The sequence below is a fragment of the Scyliorhinus canicula genome, unplaced genomic scaffold, assembly GCF_902713615.1.
Source record: "Scyliorhinus canicula unplaced genomic scaffold, sScyCan1.1, whole genome shotgun sequence".
Taxonomy (NCBI): domain Eukaryota; kingdom Metazoa; phylum Chordata; class Chondrichthyes; order Carcharhiniformes; family Scyliorhinidae; genus Scyliorhinus; species Scyliorhinus canicula.
The window spans coordinates 3,483,486-3,502,571 of record NW_024055744.1 but is presented as its reverse complement, the minus strand read 5'-3'; the positions used below and the strand labels follow the sequence as shown (position 1 = coordinate 3,502,571).

The 19,086-nt window shown below is 47.8% G+C and overlaps 1 protein-coding gene across 1 annotated transcript; it reads right to left on the bottom strand.

The window, feature by feature from the left end:
• Positions 1-1,551: 1,551 nt before the first annotated feature.
• Positions 1,552-5,072, bottom strand: LOC119960838 (zinc finger protein 239-like). The gene is made up of 2 exons (XM_038788425.1): positions 4,256-5,072; positions 1,552-1,753 (listed from the first exon to the last, which is right to left on the bottom strand). Exons 1-2 carry the CDS (start codon positions 4,918-4,920, stop codon positions 1,552-1,554), a joined length of 867 nt encoding a protein of 288 aa, XP_038644353.1. The 5' UTR covers positions 4,921-5,072.
• Between the last annotated feature and the right edge of the window lie 14,014 nt (positions 5,073-19,086).

Sequence of the window (19,086 nt, the reverse complement as noted above, 5' to 3'; positions counted from 1 at the left end):
CAGCCTGCTTGCTGCCCATGTCTGAGGGATGGCCTTATCAGAATAATGTGTTTCTCTATTAAAAAAAGTATCCAAACCTCTCATTGTGCTTCATGCCCAGCATCTTGCTAACTGTGGATCTTCTGTTTTGCTAACTGGGAAATAGAATCTTCCTGTTTACTAATTGCTCTATGGAGGCTGTGTTACCCAGAATCCCCCAGGCTGCAGAAAGTCCCCTATCAGTGAGTATATGAGGCCAGTGCACAGGTGCAGTGTGGGTGTGTGCTCTGAGCATGCTCAGTGTCAGTCATGGTGAGAGAGTGAGGAGGAGCTGGTTGAACACAACAGTGAGCTGTACCCCTGTTAGAAGGGCATCTCCCACTCTCTGTTTGACTCTCCTGCAGCTTCCTGTCATGGTCGAGTTGGACAAGGAAATCTCATCATTTGAGCTGGAAAAGGCCATTGATTGCTGAGCAAGCAGAAAGGCACCCGGCAAGGATGGAATTCCAGCTGAACTGCTCACACACAGAAAGTCCCATCGACTGTCACACCTTCCTGCCCTCCCCTTTTGGGCTGTGAGACTGGTCCACGGAACATGTGTGATGCAATAAAAACAGCAGTGACAGAGGAGACAGCATCAACTACAGGGACATCTCACTCCTTAGAGTCAGGGGAAGACCTTCACTTTGGTGATGTTTAAAAGATTCATCTACTTGCAGACTGAGTTTATCCAGAAGCACAGTGTGGTTTCTGTGCTGACAGATCTAAAGTGAACATGATCTTCTCCACACACCAGCTACAAGAGAACAATTGGGATTTGATCTAAAGTGTTTGTGCTGAGAAAGTGAAATGTTCTAATTACTGAGTGAAAATAAACCTTTCAGTGTGAATCACAATTTACTGGTACAATTGGAAAAGGCACAAAAGTGTTTCAATCTCTGAAGATAAACTTCAGCATTGAAGTTATGTTTCGGAGCTCACAAACTGTGGGAATCTTTGTGAATGTTTCCTCTTCCCTTTTGTAAACAAGCAGAGAAGTTAACCCTTTCCCCTGACAGCACGGCAATGATTTGATATAAAGACTTTGTCTTTTTAAAGATTTAGCTTCATCCCATTTGTTGGGGTCATCTTTCCGGCCGTGAGAATCATTGCGGGCGGGATGGAAATTTACCGGAACATTTTTTTTGATAATCCTAATCTTTATTGTCACAAGTAGTCTTACATTAACACTGCAATGAAGTTACCGTAAAAAGCCCCCAGTCAGCACATTCTGGTACCGGTTCAGGTACACAGAGGGAGAATTCAGAATTGTCATGTGAGAGTACCTTTAAGAACTGGGTGTTTATCAAATAGCTGCAGTGAAGACAGACAGCCCGGCTCCACCCACACTCTGATTTCGCTGCAGCTATTTGATAAACACCCATTTCTCAAAGTTACAGCTGGTCTTCCAACCATTCGGAGTGAACGGGGCGGGGGTGATCCTGGATCTCCCTCAATGGCTGAGACTCTGCATCATTTTGAGCTCTTCCCATTGGCTACATGGGCACGGGTTCCAAAACCTCAATTCCTGCCTCAGCGATGTTTACCAATGGGAGGACTTGGAAGACCGGATGTACTCTGGTCCTCCAGCCAATCAGACTGTGGGCTTTGTGTAAATGAAGATTGAACTTTACACAGACTAAAACTTCTTCCTGTGTCAAACCTCTGAGTAAAACACTTTCCGCTTTTCACTTCAATGGATTTTAAATTAGAGTCCATTAACCCTTCTACAGAACTGTTACAAGGAACAACAAACATTAATTCTGTGTCTCTCGCAACAGAGGTGGCACAGTGGTTAGCACTGCTGCCTCATAGCACCAGCGAGCAGGGTTCAATTCCGGCCTTGGGTGACTGTGTGGAGTTTGCACATCTCCCCCCCCCCCCCCCCGCCCCCCCCCGGTCTGTGTGGGTTCCCTCTGCGTGCTCGTTTTCTCCCGCTGTCCAAAGATGTGCAGGTTTGGTGGATTGGCTATGCTAAATTGTCCCCCAGTGTCCAAAGGTGAAGTGGGGTTATGGGGAGAGGGCGGGGGAAGTGCACCTGGGTGGGAGCTCTTTTGTAGGTTGGTGCAAACTTGATGGGCCGAATGGCCTCCTTCTGCACTGTAGGGATTCCATGATGCTGCCAGACCTGTTGAGCTAATCTAGCATTTTCTGGTTTTACTCTACATTACACACCTTTATAATCCACTGATTATTATCGAACCACTGTACCATTAACTCCCAGGAGCAATGTGTTGATGTTTCAGCCGTTCCAGCCTTCGGTGACTGTGTGGAGTTTTTACATTTTCCCCATGTCTGTGTGGGTTCCCTCCGGGTGTTCCGGTTTCCTCCCACTGTCCAAAGATGGGCAGATTTGGTGAATTGGCCCCGTGAAATTGCCCCTTAGTGTCCAAATAAAGATTAGGTGATGTTACTGGGTTGCGGGGATAAACAAAGAACAGAGAAAAGTATAGCACAGGAAGAGGCCCTTCGGCCCTTCAAGCCTGCATCGACCATGCTGCCCGGCTAAATTAAAATATTGTGTGCTTCCGGGCTCCCTATCTTCTATTCCCATCCTATTCATGTAATTGTCAAGATGCCCCTTAATATGGTGGAGGCATGCGCTTAGGTTGGGTGCTCTTTCCAAGCACTGGTGCAGGCTAGATGGGCCAAATGGCCTCCTTCTGCACTGATTTGGTAGGAATTTCTCTCTCACAGTCTGATCCAATGGGTCTGTCTGGTGGTATTTCTCTGATGGTGGCACAGTGGTTAGCACTGTTGCTTCACAACACCAGGGTTCCGAGTTCAATTCCCACTTGGGTCATTGTCTGTGCAGAGTCTGCACTTCCAGTGTCTGTGTGGGTTTCCTCCGGGTGCTCCGGTTTCCTCCCCCATGTCCCGAAAGATGCTCTTGTTCGGTGAATTGGACATTCTGAATTCTCCCTCTGTGTACCCGAACAGGCACCAGAGTATGTTGACTAGGAGATTTTCACAGGAACTTCATTGCAGTGTTAACGTAAGCCTACTTGTGACAATAATAAAGATTATTATTATTCAGCGTGTGGATATTTTAAGGAGCAGCTATACTCTCCTTGGTTCTACCTGTTGTCCCTCAGATATTCCATCTGTTTTTGGTTAATGTTTCTGGAGTCTGAGTTCTTCCAGTCTGTCTCCAATTCTCCTTCCTGTCTGGGGTATATGGGTCTAGGGAGCTTGGTGTGATTAGTGTTGTTTGGTTGTCTGACTCCAGCAGGTATTGTTGTCTCTCGATAATGACTGTGCTGCTGTCCTTGTCTTCTGGTCTTATGAACATATCCGTGTAGGGTCCAAGCTCCCGGATTGTCTTTCTCTCCGGGTGAGGTTCTGTTTGTCTCTTGTATTTCACTGTGACAGGGCAGAGACCTGATTGAAGGGATTCAAACATGGGAGTTCTGGGAAAGATGGGCAAGGATTTGGGAGGTGGCAACATGTTCAAAGAGTTTGAAGAGGAGAGGGAGGTTGAAGATGGGGCAGTAATTTGTAAGGGTGGTAGGGTCAAGGGTTTGTTTTATTGAGGAGGGGGCAATAATGGCAGATTTGAAGGACAGAGGGACAGTACTTGAAGAGAGAGAAATATTGACAATATTCATGGACACAGGGTAGTTGGCTGATCAGTAGCTCAGTGGGAATAGGGTCGATGGAGCAGGCGCTGGGTCTCATGGACAAGATGAGCCCTAAGAGGGCATGAGGGGAGATGGGAGAGAAACTAGAGAAATATGTGGGTTCAGGGCTCGGGAAAGGATGAAATTTAGAGACAGTTTGGTCCGGTGGGCTCGTGGAAGGGAGGGAAGCAGCTGATCGGATTTACTCAATCTCAGTCACAAAGAAGCTCCACAAGCTCCTCACACTTCTTGTTGGAGGTGAGGATGGAAGAGACGGGAGAGCGAGAGAACTTCAAAAAGAACTAACTTGTGTCAGAGATATTAAAAAGTCTCAACACACTGCGTATTTAATACAAATCTACTTTATTTGACTTTTAGCCTGAATATTAGCCCCTGTAAATGAGCAGAAAGAGACCCAAATGAACATGGTTCAGTCCTGAATGCGAGTAACAGGAAAATTCAATCACTGCAGTTATTTGTGGCTTTGTTGGTGTCTCAGGAGGTGGGATGAAGTGGCGAATCCCTTCCCACAATTGGAGCAGATGAACGGTCTCTCCCCAGTGTGAACTCGCTGGTGCTTCTGCAGGGCGGATGACTCAGTGAATTGCTTCCCACACTGGGAGCAGGTGAATGGCCTCTCCCCAGTGTGAATTCGCTGGTGCTTCTGCAGGTTGAAGGACTGAGTGAATCCCTTCCCACACCAGGAGCAGGTGAATGGCCTCTCCCCAGTGTGAATTCGTTGATGTACAGTGAGGTGAGATGATCGCCTGAAACCAGTCCCACAATGAGAGCACCTGAACCGTCTCTCATCAGTGTGAACATGTTGATGGTGCATCAGTTCCCCAGAACTTTTATAGCTCTTCCCGCAGTCTGGACATTGAAACGGTCTTTCATCAGTGTGAATTCGCTGATGACTTAGCAGGTCGGATGACTGGGTGAATCCTTCCCCACACTTGGAGCAGCTGAATGTTCTCTCCGCAGAGTGAATTTGTTGGTGCTTCTCCAGGTCAGATGATCGCAAGAATCGTTTCTCACATTTGGAGCAGGTGAATGGCCTCTCCCCAGTGTGAATTCGCTGGTGCCTCTGCAGGTCAGATGATCGAGTGAATCTCTTCCCGCATTCTGAGCAGGTGAATGGCCTCTCCCCAGTGTGACTTCGCTGATGTACAGTGAGGTCAGATGATTGTCTGAACCCAGTCCTGCAGTAAGAGCACCTAAACGGTCTCTCGTCAGTGTGAACACGTTGATGACGAATCAGTTCCCCAGAACGTTTATAGCACATACCGCAGTCTGGACAATGAAATGGTGTCTCATCAGTGTGAACTCGCTGGTGACTCAGCAGGTGGGTTGAAAAAGAAAATCCCTTCCCACACTCTGAGCAGGTGAACGGTCTCTCCCCAGTGTGAACTCGCTGGTGTCTCAGCAGGTGGGATGACTGAGTAAATCCCTTCCCACACTTGGAGCAGGTGAATGGTCTCTCCCCAGTATGACTGTGTCGATGAGTTTCCAGCTTGGATGGGGAAGTGAATCCTTTCCCACAGTCCGTACATTTCCACGGTTTCTCCTCGGTGTGACTGCATTTGTGGCCTGTGAGGTCTGATAGAGCGAATCCTCGTCCACACAAACAAATCATGTACGGTTTCTCCCCACTGTCAACTATGCTTTTTCCTTCCATGTTCAAAATCCGCTGATATTCAGGATATGATAAATTGAGGGCTCTGTCAGATCCTGATGTGATGCTTGGTTTGAGTTTCCAGACTTTGAATCCTCCCCTTCGAACACCCTGTGAAACTGATTTAAAACAGAAAATTGGGGGTGAGAGAGAACCCACAAAAATACAAAGGCATGTTGTGAATTTAGCTGAATGAATCGAATCACTTGTGGGGCCGGCTCTGGGAAAAAGTGACCATGAAAACGGCTGGATTGTTATAAAACCCAACTGGCCTCTTTGGGAGGAGAGAAAAAGAGGCAAAGAGGGATTTTGTATATCTACAAGACATATTAACAGAGTAGCTGGCAAAGCAAATTCGATCTGAGCTTCATCAAGAGTAATATTGATACTGAAACTATGCTTCTGGTGGCACGGTGATTAGCACTGCTACCTCACAGCGCCAGGGACCCGGGTTCAATTCAGTGGTGACTGTCTGTGTGGAGTTTACACTCCCCCCACCCACCAGTGTCTATGTGGGTTTCCACCCGGTGCTCAGATTTCCTCCAGCAATCCAAAGAAAGGAACGCGAGGTGGATTGGCCTTGATAAATTGCCCCTTAGTGTCCAGGGATGTGCAGGTTAAGTGGGGCTATGGGGTTACAGGGACAGGGTAGAGGTGTGGGCCTAGGCAGGGTGCCCTTTCAGAGAGTTGGTGCAGACTCGATGGGCCGAATGGCCTCCTTCTGCAGTGCAGGAATTCTACGGTTCTAATTCTATTCTACGAATCTTTATAAAGCTCTGCTCACCACTCTTCAGGAAGGAGGTGAAGGTTGTTGAGAAGGTGCAGGGGAGATTTACCAGAATGGTTCCAGCAAAGGAGGATGAGGGGAGATTTGATTCAGGTCTACAAGATTATGCCAGATTTCCATTGGGTGGACAAAGAAACTCTATTTCCATTCACTGATCGTACAAGCAGCCGGGACACAGATTTAAAGTTTTGGGTAAAACCTGGCTTGAACGATATAAGACCCGGAGGGGTTTTGACAGGGTGGATGTGGAGAGGATGTTTCCTCTTGTGGGAGAATCTGGAACAAGGGGGTCACTGTTGCAAAATAAGGAGTCGCCCATTTAAGATGGAAATGAGGATTGTTTTATTCTCTTGAGGTTTGTAAGATTTTGGAATTCGCGTCCTTAAAAGGCAGTGGGTCAGAGTCCTTGAATATGTTTAAGGCAGAGCTGGATAAATTCTTGATGAGCAAGGGGGTGAAAGGTCATCGGGGTAGGCAGGAATGTGGAGTTGAGGTTAGAAAGAGATCAGCCGCAATCTTATTGAATGCTGAGTAGGCTTGAGGGGCCGAGTGACCTGCTCTCATTTTTATGTAAAAGGTACAGGAGATATGGGACATGCTTTTACACAGCGAGCGGCAATTACCTGAAACTTGCTGCCTACGAGGGAGGTTGAAAATAGAAAAATTAATGATTTGATTTCAAAAGGAAAAGGAGAATGGCGCTGTCTGGATTGCTCCAGAGAGCTAGCATGGATTCAATGGTCCAAATGCCATTCTCTGTGCCATCATGTCTAATATAACCCCGGGGGGGTTCAGATATCACTCAGGTAAATCTGTGCTACACTCCCTCCGAGGCCATTCTATCCTTCCTCAGGTTTGTTGCCCAGAACTGAACACAGTTCTCCAGGTTTGGTCTAACCAGGGTTTGTGAATCTCGAGGCTTTTCCAGTCACACTGAGACCTGAAATCTTCCCTCACAGACAGAACAGACAAACCTTTTACCTTCCACACTCAGATGCTGCTGAAATTCAGGTTCTGATGAGTCGAGTGACTCTATCAGATCGCGATGTGATGTTTGGTTTGCGTTTCCCGTCTGTTAAACCTCCTCTTCCAGTATCCTGTAAATTTGCAGAAACCTCACTGTCAGTTTAGGATAGAAATTCACAACATTCTCTCCTCGCCAACTTTGATTAAATGTATTCCTGGAGGTTTGATCACATGACCTGCCCCTATCCTCCAGCCATTAATCGGTCAACCTATCCATCCTTGTGACACACTGCCTTCCTCGGCCAATTGGGAAGCAAAAGGACTCATTACCTTACAGGACAGTGATTGACTGCCAGCCAAACAACCTTTATCCCATTTTCAATATTTTTATATTCGCTGAAGAGAATTGTTCAAAGAAAATTACATAAAAATCTTCTTTTACTGTCCTAATGATTTCCCAGAAACGAATCTTGCCAAGAAAGAAGGTTACATTTGAATTCATGAAAGCCTACTGAAGACCCTGAAACGATTGTCCATTGCTGTAAAGACCCATCTGATTCACTGATGTCCAGCAGTGAAGGAAATCTTCTATCCTTATCTAGTCTGGCCTACACGTGACTCCAGATCCACAGTCAGCTTGTTGACTCTTAAAGTGCTCTCTGAGATGCACTCAGTTCAAAGGCAATTAGGAAGGGCAATAAATGTTGGCCCAGCCATGATTCCGACATGCTGTGAATCAGTGTTCTTCAAAGTCAGGGGTGCAACACGCTGGGGGGTGGGGGGGGGGGTCGGAAGGGTCGCGTAGCCGTTGTCCGCGACTCTCCCGATCGCGCAAATTCCTGTGTAGCAGCAGCCGGCTTTTAATAATGCCGGCTGCAAGGGGCCGCGAACCTGTAAAAAAAGTAGTCGGCCACACTGCGCATGCACGCACAATGACCGGCGCGCATGCGCATTCTGCGAACATGTAGGGGGGAAAATCGGCTGCATTGCGCATGCGTGCCTGATCATCGTGCGCACATGCGCAATGTGGCCAAAGTTTTTACATGTTTGCAGAATACGCATGCGTGCCGATAAACGGGCATGCATGCGCAGTACGGCCTCTTTAAACCATTGCAACATTTTGTTTTCCAAGTTCTGGAGTGGTTTTTATTCATTTATTTTATTAATTTAATTTTTTTTCATTTTTTTGTTCATTTTTTTTTACAAGTTCGGGGGAGTTTTATTCATTTAATTTTTTTTTAAACAAGTTCAGGGGGGGATTTACTTGGTGAAACTTTGGACAGGTGGAGACTCCATGCTTTCCAAGACTGGCAGGCTTCACCTTCATCCAACAGGTTCCATTGGAGGAGCGTGATCGAGGGCCAAAGGGACCCAAAACCATTTCCTCCATTTTTATCAGCAGCAAACAAGGTAAGAGAAAATGGTGGGTCGTGCAGGTCGGCCGGCGTGTGTCACGAAGGCCGGCTGGTGTGCATCGCGAATGTCGGCTGGGTTGGGGCCCGAAGGTTGGCAAAAATGGATCCGCGGAATAAAAGTTTGAAGAACACTGCCGTGAATGAATGGAAAACAAAATTTCCATCCTTACCTGGTCTGGCCTACACGATTCTAAATCGCAGCAATGTGGTTGACTCTTTAAATGCCCTCCGAGATGGTCTAGAAAGCCACTCAGTTCAAGGGAAATTAGGGATGGGCAATAAATGTTGGCCCATCCAGTGAGTCCGAATAAAATCAAATCCTGGAGACTCCAGTCAGTCAATCCTGGAGAGTTAGCATCCGGTCCAGGCTCGCAGCGCATGCACCCTGCAGCACCTTGTCCTCTGTAAAGATGGAGGCCGGTAACCCAGGCATGTTACCAGACTCCTAAATGACACTCTTATGGACTGACCTCATTAACACTACACCCTGTATGCTTCATAGAACATAGAACATAGAACAGTACAGCACAGAACAGGCCCTTCGGCCCTCGATGTTGTGCCGAGCAATGATCACCCTACTTAAACCCACGTAACCCGTATACCCGTAACCCAACAATCCCCCCATTAACCTTACACTACGGGCAATTTAGCATGGCCAATCCACCTAACCCGCACATCTTTGGACTGTGGGAGGAAACCGGAGCACCCGGAGGAAACCCACACACACACGGGGAGGACGTGCAGACTCCACACAGACAGTGACCCAGCCGGGAATCGAACCTGGGACCCTGGAGCTGTGAAGCATTGATGCTAACCACCATGCTACCGTGAGGCCCCTCATCCGATGCCGGTGTTTATGTAGTTACATTGCATATTTGTGTTGTCCTCTTATGTATTTTCTTTTCTTCCCTTTTCTTCCCATGTAATTAGTGATCTATTGAGCTGCTCGCAGAAAAATACTTTTCACTGTACCTCGGTACACGTGACAATAAACAAATCCAATCCAACATGCATACTTACAGCATCTTACATTACAACAGTGACTACGTTTCAAAACTACTCCATTGGCTTTAAAAGACTTCAGAAGGTCCAGTGGCAGTGCAAGGTTTTATAGAAATGTACATTTATTCTAAAAGTCCGCAAACTAGGATATACCCGTCTCTGGATCTGTAAAGACATAATTACCTGCAAATGCTCGCATTCAAAGCCTTGTCTTGCAGCTTTGACTTTATCTATATATGTTTCAAGAACATACCTCTTCATTCAACTGAGGAAGGAGCAGTGCCATTGATTTGAAACAAACCTTTAACCTGGTGTTGTAAGACTTCTCTCTGTGGGATGACTCTGAAGGGTTTGCTCCAGCTCAGGGGGCGAGGCTGGAGGACTGCCGGAGTGCGGCTGGTCCTCCAACCAATCAGAGTGAATGGGAGGCGGAGCAAAGCCGGGACTCTGGCTCCCTACGCATGCGCCCGGCTACCAGGGCCTGTCTCGGGGAAAAGCCCGAGGAGCGTTCGCCGGTTCAGCTGCCGTATCCGAGCTTCTTATTCGGGGATTGGGGCCGACACGGAGTGCTTATGAAGCCTCCCGACCCATCCACCGGCTCTATCCATCCCTCATGATTCACCCGAGCGAGATCTGCCCAGCAGAGTATTTCCACCCAACCGCCTCAATCCTCAGCTGTCATCGGCACTGCGCATGCTCCAGCTCACATGGAAGACACCGGGACTCAGCCCCGCCCCTCATTCACTCCGATTGGTTGGAGGACCAGCCGCTCCGTTCGGTCCTCAAGTCCCGCCCCTCTGTTCGGTCCTTCAGTCCCGCCCCTCTCTTGCTATTGGTCCAGTGCTGCCGTCAATCACTCCCTGGGCATTGTGAGTTGGAGCATGCGCAGAGCCGATGCTTGACTCGGCTGGGAGGTTTCACTGAAGCCTGATGAAGGTTCCAAACCCTAATAAGAAGTTTCCGGACCCGGGTTTGCATCGAGCGGGGGGGGCAGCTGCAGCCTGCTCCCGGTGACAGGCCTGAGTTAACGGCCGCCGTCTTTATAAAACATCAGAGATAGAGTTTGTTGTGAAACCAATGGGATATTGTAAAACAGGAGGTCAGGGTTACAGTCAACAACAACAACTTCTATTTATATAACACCTTTAACATCATAAATCATCCCAGTCAACTTCACAGGATCATTATAAAACAAAGTGACACACCCAGACACAAAAGGAGATATGAGGGCAGGTGACCAAAAACTTGGTCAAAGAGGTGAGTTTTAAAGAGTCTGAAAGGAGGTCAATGAGGTGGAGACGGGGAGGTTTAGAACATAGAACATTACAGCGCAGTACAGGCCCTTCGTCCCTCGATGTGAAACCCCTCTAAAGTCCATCTACACTATGCCCTTATCGTCCATATGCCTATCCAAAGACCATTTCAATGCGTTTAGAACATATAGGGTGGGGATTCAGTGCTTGGGGCCGAGGGAACTTAAAACCATGGAGGAGTAATTAGAATCGGAAATGGACAGGAGTCCAGGATCAGAGCTGTGCAGATATCTCAGGGGGTTGTGGGGCTGGAGGAGATGACAGACACAGGGAGAGACGAGGCCTTGGAGGGGTTTGAAAACAAGGGTGAGAATTGACTGGGTGCGAATGCAAGTCTCTGACCACAGGGATCATAGGGGGAAAGGAACTTGCTGTGAATTAAGACATGGGTCGCAGACCTTTGGATGGCTTTAAGTTTCCAGAGGTAGAATGTGAAAATGAAATGAATTGAAAATCGCTTATCGTCACGAGTAGGCTTCAATGAAGTTACTGTGAAAAGCCCCTAGTCGCCACATTCCGGCACCTGTTCGGGGAGGCTGGTACGGGAATTGAACTGTGCTGCTGGCCTGCCTTGGTCTGCTTTAAAAGCCAGCGATTTAGCCCAGTGTGCTAAACCAACCCCTGTGGGAGAGCAGCCAGGTGTGTAATAGAATTGTCAAATCGGGAGGTGACGATGGTAAATTGCCTTAGTATATAAAAAGGTTAGGGGGGGTTACGGGGATAGGTGGAGGTGTGGGCTTAGTTTGGGTGCTCTTTCCAAGAGCCAGTGCTGATTAGATGGGCCGGATGGCCTCCTTCTGCACTGTAAATTCTGTGATGTCAGAAGCTCATATTGGATCAAGTATGAAACCAAATTTACAAAAAGACTGGCTAAGTCTCAGACTGTTGCCAGGGAGAGGGATAGAGTCGGTGTATCAGGAATGGAATTTGGAGCAGGGACCGAACAGTGGATTCAGTCTTCTCCATATTTGATTGAAGTTATTTAGTCAGCAGGAAGAGAACCAGAATGGGCCCTGAGTCTGATATCCGGTATAACTTAGTTCGAGAGGGAGAGGAAAGGAAACCCTGGAAAATTTGGAGAAACAACCTTCGTGATTGCTCATCAAATCTCCACATGGTCAGTTCTGGACACAAGGGGGAAATCATTGCCTACAAAGCGCAAAGAGATAGGGAGGAAAGGGTGGCTAGGCAGAAGCTGGTCGACTCCATACTGGAGGTAGACCGTAAATACTCCGAGGCCCCGACCGTAGAGCTCCTGGCGGAGAGAAAAGTATTACAAAGGAACTTTGACCTGCTCTCCACCAGGAAAGCAGTACACCAACTCCGCCAGGCACGCGGGGCCCTGTACGAACATGGAGACAAAGCCAGCCGCCTGTTGGCACACCAGCTGAGAAAGCAGGCAGCCAGCAGAGAAATTGCGCAAATCAGGGGTACCGGAGGCACGTTGGAAACAGAACCAGGGAGGATTAACAAAACCTTCAAGGCCTTCTACCAAGAGCTGTACACCTCAGAGCCCCCAACGGGGAAGGCTGGGATGAACCGGTTCCTTGATGGACTGGACATACCAGTCGTGGGAGAGGGCAGAAAACGGGACCTGGAAGCACCACTAGCACTGGGAGAAATCATGGACAGCATTAGCTCCATGCAGACGGGGAAGGCGCCGGGACCGGACGGATTCCCGGCGGACTTCCACAAAAAATTGCGACAGTGCTGGCCCCGCACCTGCGGGAGATGTTCACAGACTCGCTAGCTAGGGGCACACTGCCACCCACGTTAGCACAGGCCTCAATCTCGCTGATACCTAAGAAAGAAAAGACCCAACAGAATGTGGGTCATACAGACCCATATCTCTGCTGAACGCAGATGCCAAAATACTTGCCAAAATCCTAGCCAAAAGGCTAGAAGACTGTGTACCTGAGGTGGTCACAGAGGACCAGACGGGCTTCGTCAAAGGTAGACAGCTTACCTCGAACATCAGGCGCCTGCTGAACGTGATAATGACCGCCTCCGGGGAGAGAACACAAGAGGTGATCGTCTCCCTGGACGCAGAAAAGGCCTTCGACAGAGTCGAATGGAAATACCTCATAGAGGTACTGGAGCAGTTTGGTCTTGGAACAGGGTTCACCGCTTGGGTAAAGCTCCTACACAACGCTCCCATGGCGAGCGTACGGACCAACAATACCAACTCCCAATACTTCCAGCTGCACAGGGGCACCAGACAAGGATGCACACTGTCCCCGCTACTGTTCGCACTAGCAATCGAACCGCTAGCAATCGCGCTCAGGGCAGCAAAAAATTGGAGGGGGATCCGAAGGGGAGGCAGAGAGCACAGAGTCTCACTCTATGAAGATGATTTGCCTCTCTACATCTCGGACCCACAAAGCAGCATGGACGGAATCATCGCGCTCCTGAAAAAGTTTGGCGTCTTCTCGGGCTACAAGCTCAACATGAGCAAAAGCAAGATCTTCCCAGTACACCCGCAAAGGGGGGGGGGGGGGGGGGGAGAGGCAGCACTAATGGGGCTGCCATTCAAACAAGACCGACACAAATTCCGCTACCTGGGGATCCAAATAGCCGATGACTGGAAAGGGATCCACAAAGGGAACCTCACCAGCCTGACGGAGGAAGTAAAAAAGGACCTGCAAAGATGGAACACACTCCCACTCTCCCTCGCGGGGAGAGTCCAGACGATCAAAATGAACGTACTGCCCAGGTATCTCTTCCTGTTTAGATCCATTCCGATCTACATCCCCAAGGCCTTTTTCAAAGCGCTGGACAAACTTATCATGGCGTTCGTATGGGGGGGGGGGGTAAAAATGCTAGGATCCCAAAGAAGGTCCTACAAAAAACAAAATCCAATGGGGTGCTAGCCCTCCCGAACCTACAATTCTACCACTGGGCGGCAACAGCTGAGCGAGTAAGGGGATGGATCCAGGAGCCAGAAGCCGAGTGGAGGAGGCCTCCTGCATGGGGACCTCCCTCTGGGCCCTCGCCACGGAAGCACTCCCATCCCCACCCAAAAAACACTCTAGCAACCCAGTGGTGACAGCCACCCTCCAATCCTGGAACCAACTGCGGCAGCAATTTGGCCTGACCAAAATGTCGGACAAGGCTCCCATCTGCAACAACCTAGGTTCACACCAGCACTGACTGACGCCACCTTCAAAAGGTGGAGGCAGGTCGGAGGGACACTGACAGTCAGGGACCTATACACGGACAGCAGGATCGCAACACCGAACGAACTGACAGAGAAATTTCGGCTAGCCAGGGGGAACGAGCTACGGTACCTGCAGCTCAAAAATGTCTTACGAAAGGAGACAAGGACGTACCCACAACTGCCACGACAGACACTACTGGAAGACCTACTGGATGCAAGTATCCTAGAGAAAGGGAACTGAAGCGACATGTATGACCGACTGGTAGAAAGGGACAACACCGTACTGGACGCAACAAGAAAAAAATGGGAGGATGACCTGGGGATTGAGATAGGGTGAGGACTCTGGAGCGAAGCACTGCATAGGGTCAACTCCACCTTCACGTGCGCAAGGCTCAGCCTGATGCAACTAAAAGTGGTACATAGAGCCCACTTAACAAGAAACCGTATGAGCAGATTCTTCCCGGAGGTGGAGGACAGATGTGAACGGCGCCAAAGAGGCCCGGCCAACCACGCCCACATGTTCTGGTCTTGCCCCAGACTTGTGGAGTACTGGACAGCCTTCTTCGAGGCTATGTCCAAAGTGGTGGGGGTGAGGGTGGAGCCATGCCCGATAGTGGCGGTCTTCGGGGTTTCAGACCAGCCAGATCTATTCCTGGGGAGGAGGGCGGACGCCCTTGCCTTTGCCTCCCTGATCGACCGCCGTAGAATCCTGTTTGGCTGGCGGTCAGCAGCACCGCCCAGAGCTGCAGACTGGCTGTCCGACCTCTCGGAATCTCTCCAAATGGAGAAAATCAAATTTGTTATCCGAGGGTCAGACGACGGCTTCCACAGAACGTGGGAGCCATTCATGCAATTGTTCCGGGACCTGTTTGTGGCCAACGAACAAGAGGAAGAATAGTCGGGTGGCCAAGAATCAGGGAAAAATGGACGGGAATCGTGGGAAGGTAGCTGGGGGGTGGGGGTGGGGCTACGGGTTCGTTATGAGGGTTTGTTCGCATGGTTTTACGCTTATTTCTTTTTCTTGTTAATTTATTGTTTTTGTATTGGAGGGGAGGGGTTACTGTTTTTCCCTGTTGTGATAAAATTTGTTGTTGAAAACTTGAATAAAAATTATTCCAACAAAAAAGGAAGGACAAAGCCGCAAGCGACAGTCTGATGGTAAGCTAAGGCCCAAAACCAAATTGTAAATGCCTACAAACATGTGCCTCGGCCATATTGGCGAATGTAAAATATGTATGCCGGTTAAAAGGTGTGGCCACAGTTGTTATTATGAATGAATACATGTTAATTTTTGCATGTTTTTTTTTCTAATAATTTGTAATTTGTTGGATATTAAATATGAAAACTCAAAAAACATTTCCAAAAAAAAAAGTCAAAGTCTTGATTTGAAATCATTGCCATGCTGTCAGGGGAAAGGGTTAACTTCTCTGTTTGTTTACAAAAGGGAAGAGGTAACATTCACAAAGCTTCCCACAGCTTGTGAGTTCCGAAACATAACTTCAAGGCTGAAGTTTATCTTCAGAGATTGAAACATTTTGGTGCCTTTTCCAATTGTCCCAGTAAATTGTGATTCACACTGAAAGGTTTACTTTCACTCAGTAATTAGAACATTTCACTTTCTCAGCACAAACACTTTAGATCAAATCCCAATTGTTCTCTTCTCTTGTAGCTGGTGTGTGGAGAAGATCATGTTCACTGTAGATCTGTTAGCACAGAAACCGCACTGTGCTTCTGGATAAACTCAGTCTGCAAGTAGATGAATCTTTTAAACATTACCCAAGTGAAGGTCTCCCCCTGACTCTAAGGAGTGAGATGTCCCTGTAGTTGATGCTGTCTCCTCTGTCACTGCTGTTTTTATTCCATCACACATGTTCCATGGACCAGTCTCACAGCCCAAAAGGGGAGGGCAGGAAGGTGTGACAGTCGATGGGACTTTCTGTGTGTGAGCAGTTCAGCTGGAATTCCATCCTTGCCGGGCACCTTTCTGCTTGCTCAGCATCAATGGCCTTTTCCAGCTCAAATGATGAGAATTCCTTGTCCAACTCAACCATGACAGGAAGCTGGAGGAGAGTCAAACAGAGAATGGGAGATGCCCTTCTCACAGGGGTACAGCTCACTGTTGTGTTCAACCCAGCTCCTCCTCACTCTCTCACCGTGACTGACACTGAGCATGCTCAGAGCACACACCCACACTGCACCTGCGCACTGGCCTCGTACACTCACTGATGGGGAACTTTCTGCAGCGCGGGGGATTCTGGGTAACACAGCCGCCATTGGGCAATTAGTAAACAGGAAGATTCTATTTCCCAGTTAGCAAAACAGAAGATCCAGAGTTAGGCAAGATGCTGGGCATGAAGCACAATGAGAGGTTTGGATACTTTATTTAATACAGAAGCACATTATTCTGATAAGATATCACTTAGACATGGGCAGCAAGCAGGCTGATCTACAGTATGTACAGTATTTACAACACCTGGGACAGGGTAAATTATCTCGTCAAACCAATGATAGGTTTGTTTACTGTTCATAATTGTGACTGGGTCACACTCACGATTCATGAAAAATGCAACTCTCCAGGTTCACTGACCCACTCCCTCCAGACCTGTTTTCGCTCTAAGGGTCTTGACATCTGCCTTAGTCTTTATCCAGCCATGTATGTTCAGCTCACACTGCCCAACAACCAGCCTCTCCTGCACTGGGCCACAGGGTTTCCATCACCAAAAATCTGTCCTGGTCCACGCACATCGACGCTACCACCAAGAAAGCACAACAGTGCCTATACTTCCTAAGGAAACTTGGCATGTCCACACTGACTCTTACCAACTTTTCCAGATGCACCACAGAAAGCATCCTATCTGGCTGCATCACAGCCTGGTATGGCAACTGCTCAGCCCAAGACTGCAAGAAACTTGAGAGAGTAGTGAACACAGCCCAGTCCATCACACAAACCTACCTCCTATCCATTGACTCTGTCCACACCTCCCGCTGCCTGGGGAAAGCGGGTAGCATAATCAAAGACCCCTCCCACCCAGCTTACTCACTCTTCCAACTTCTTCCATCGGGCAGGAGATACAAAAGTCTGAGAACACGGACAATCAGATTCAAAACAGCTTCTTTCCCGCTATTACCAGACTCCTAAACAACCCTCTTATGGACTGACCTGATTAATACTACACTCCTGTATGCTTCACTCAATGCCTTTGTCTATATATTTACATTGTGTACCTTGTGTTGCCCTATTATGTATTTTCTTTTTAATTTACTTTCTTTTCATGTTCAAAATGATCTGTTTGTGCTGCTCTCAGAATAATACTTTCCACTGTACTTCGGTATACATGACAATAAAGAAATCTAATTCAATCCATATCGAGGGAGCAATCTGCCTCTCTTGCATTGGTGCACTGCATTTCCCTCATAACACAGAGGCATAGAAAGGTGACAAAACAAAACAAAGGCACTCAACAAATTGTATCTGTGCCAACTTTCTGCAACAGTCACAATCCCCTGTCATTGGCCCTTAACTCTGCAGATATTTTTCTCCTCAAAAGATACGAACAGATGAGCAAGGAGCTGGAGTTGGCTATTCAGCCCAGTCTGCTCCAACATTTAATAAGGTCATGGCTGATCTGATAATAACAGACAGTTGTCCAATTCTCCTTTCAAGGCATCAATTGAATCTGCCTCCACCACATTTTCGAGCAGGGCATTCAGGATCCCACGTGCAGCACAGAATGTTTGTCTTCACACCATAAGACATAGGAGCAGAATTAGGCCACTCGGCCCATCGAATCTGCTCCGCCATTCAATCATGGCTGATATTTTTCTCATCTCCATTCTCCTGCCTTCTCCCCATAACCCCTGAACCCCTTATTAATCAAGAACCTATCTATTTCTATCTTAAAGACACTCAGTGATTTGGCCTCCACGTCATTCTTTGGCAAAGACTTCCACAGATTCACCACCCTCTGGCTGAAGAAATTCCTCCTCATCTTTTTTAATTCTTCCTCATCACCTGAGGAAGGAATTGTGCCCCTAAAGCTAGTGAGTCGAAACAAACTTGTTGGACTTTAACCTGGTGTTGTAAGACTTTTTACTTTGTTTGAAAGGATCGCCCCTTTAGTCTGAGATTGTGTCCTCTGCTTCTAGTTTTTCCGACAGGTGGAAACATCTTCTCCATGTCCACTCTACCCAGGCCTCACAGTATCCTGCAAGTCTTAATAAGATCCACCCATATCCATCTAAACTCCAACGGGTACAGACCCAGAGTCCTCAACCGTTTCTCATACGACAAGCTCTTCATTCCAGGGATCATTCTTGTAAACCTCCTCTGAACCCTTTCCAAAGCCAACACATCCTTCCTTAGATACGGAGCCCAAAACTGCTCAAAATACTCCAAATGGGGTCTGTTCAGAGTTTTATACAGCCTCAGAATTACATCCTTGGTCTTGTATTCTAGCCCTCTCGATATGAAGACATTGCATTTGCCTTCCTAACTGCGGACTGAACCTGCACATTAACCTGAAGAGAATCTTGAACAAGGCCACCCTTTGTGCTTGCGATTTCCTCAGCATTTCTCCACTTAGAAAATAGTCTGTGCCTCCTTTGAAAGTGCATAACCTCACACTTTTCCACATTGTATCCCAGCTGCCACTTCTTTGCCCACTCTCCTAGCCTTGCTCAGCATTGCTTCTTTTTCTCATCACTTTAAATGAATGCCCTCTGTTTATAATCTTGCCCTAAATATGACTTCCTGGATCAAACACCTATTGCAGATCCTTAGATTTAATGTGGTCAAGTGCCTTTCCATTTGAAAACTGTTCAATAAAGTTATTTGAATTATTTGTAGCTGGGGCAACACGTGGAGCAGTGGTTAGCACTGGGACTACAGCACTGAGGACCCGGGTTTGAATCCCGGCCCTGGGTCACTGTCCGTGTTGAGTTTGCACATTCTCCACGTGTCTGCATGGGTTTCACCCCCACAACCCAAAGATGTGCAGGTTAGGTGGATTGGCCAGGCTAAATTGCCCCTTAATTGGAAAAAGAAAATAATAATAATTGGGTACTCTGAATTGTTTTTTTTTAAAGGATTATTTGTAGCTTCCCCACCAATCAGTTTTTTCCATTATCCTGAAGTGA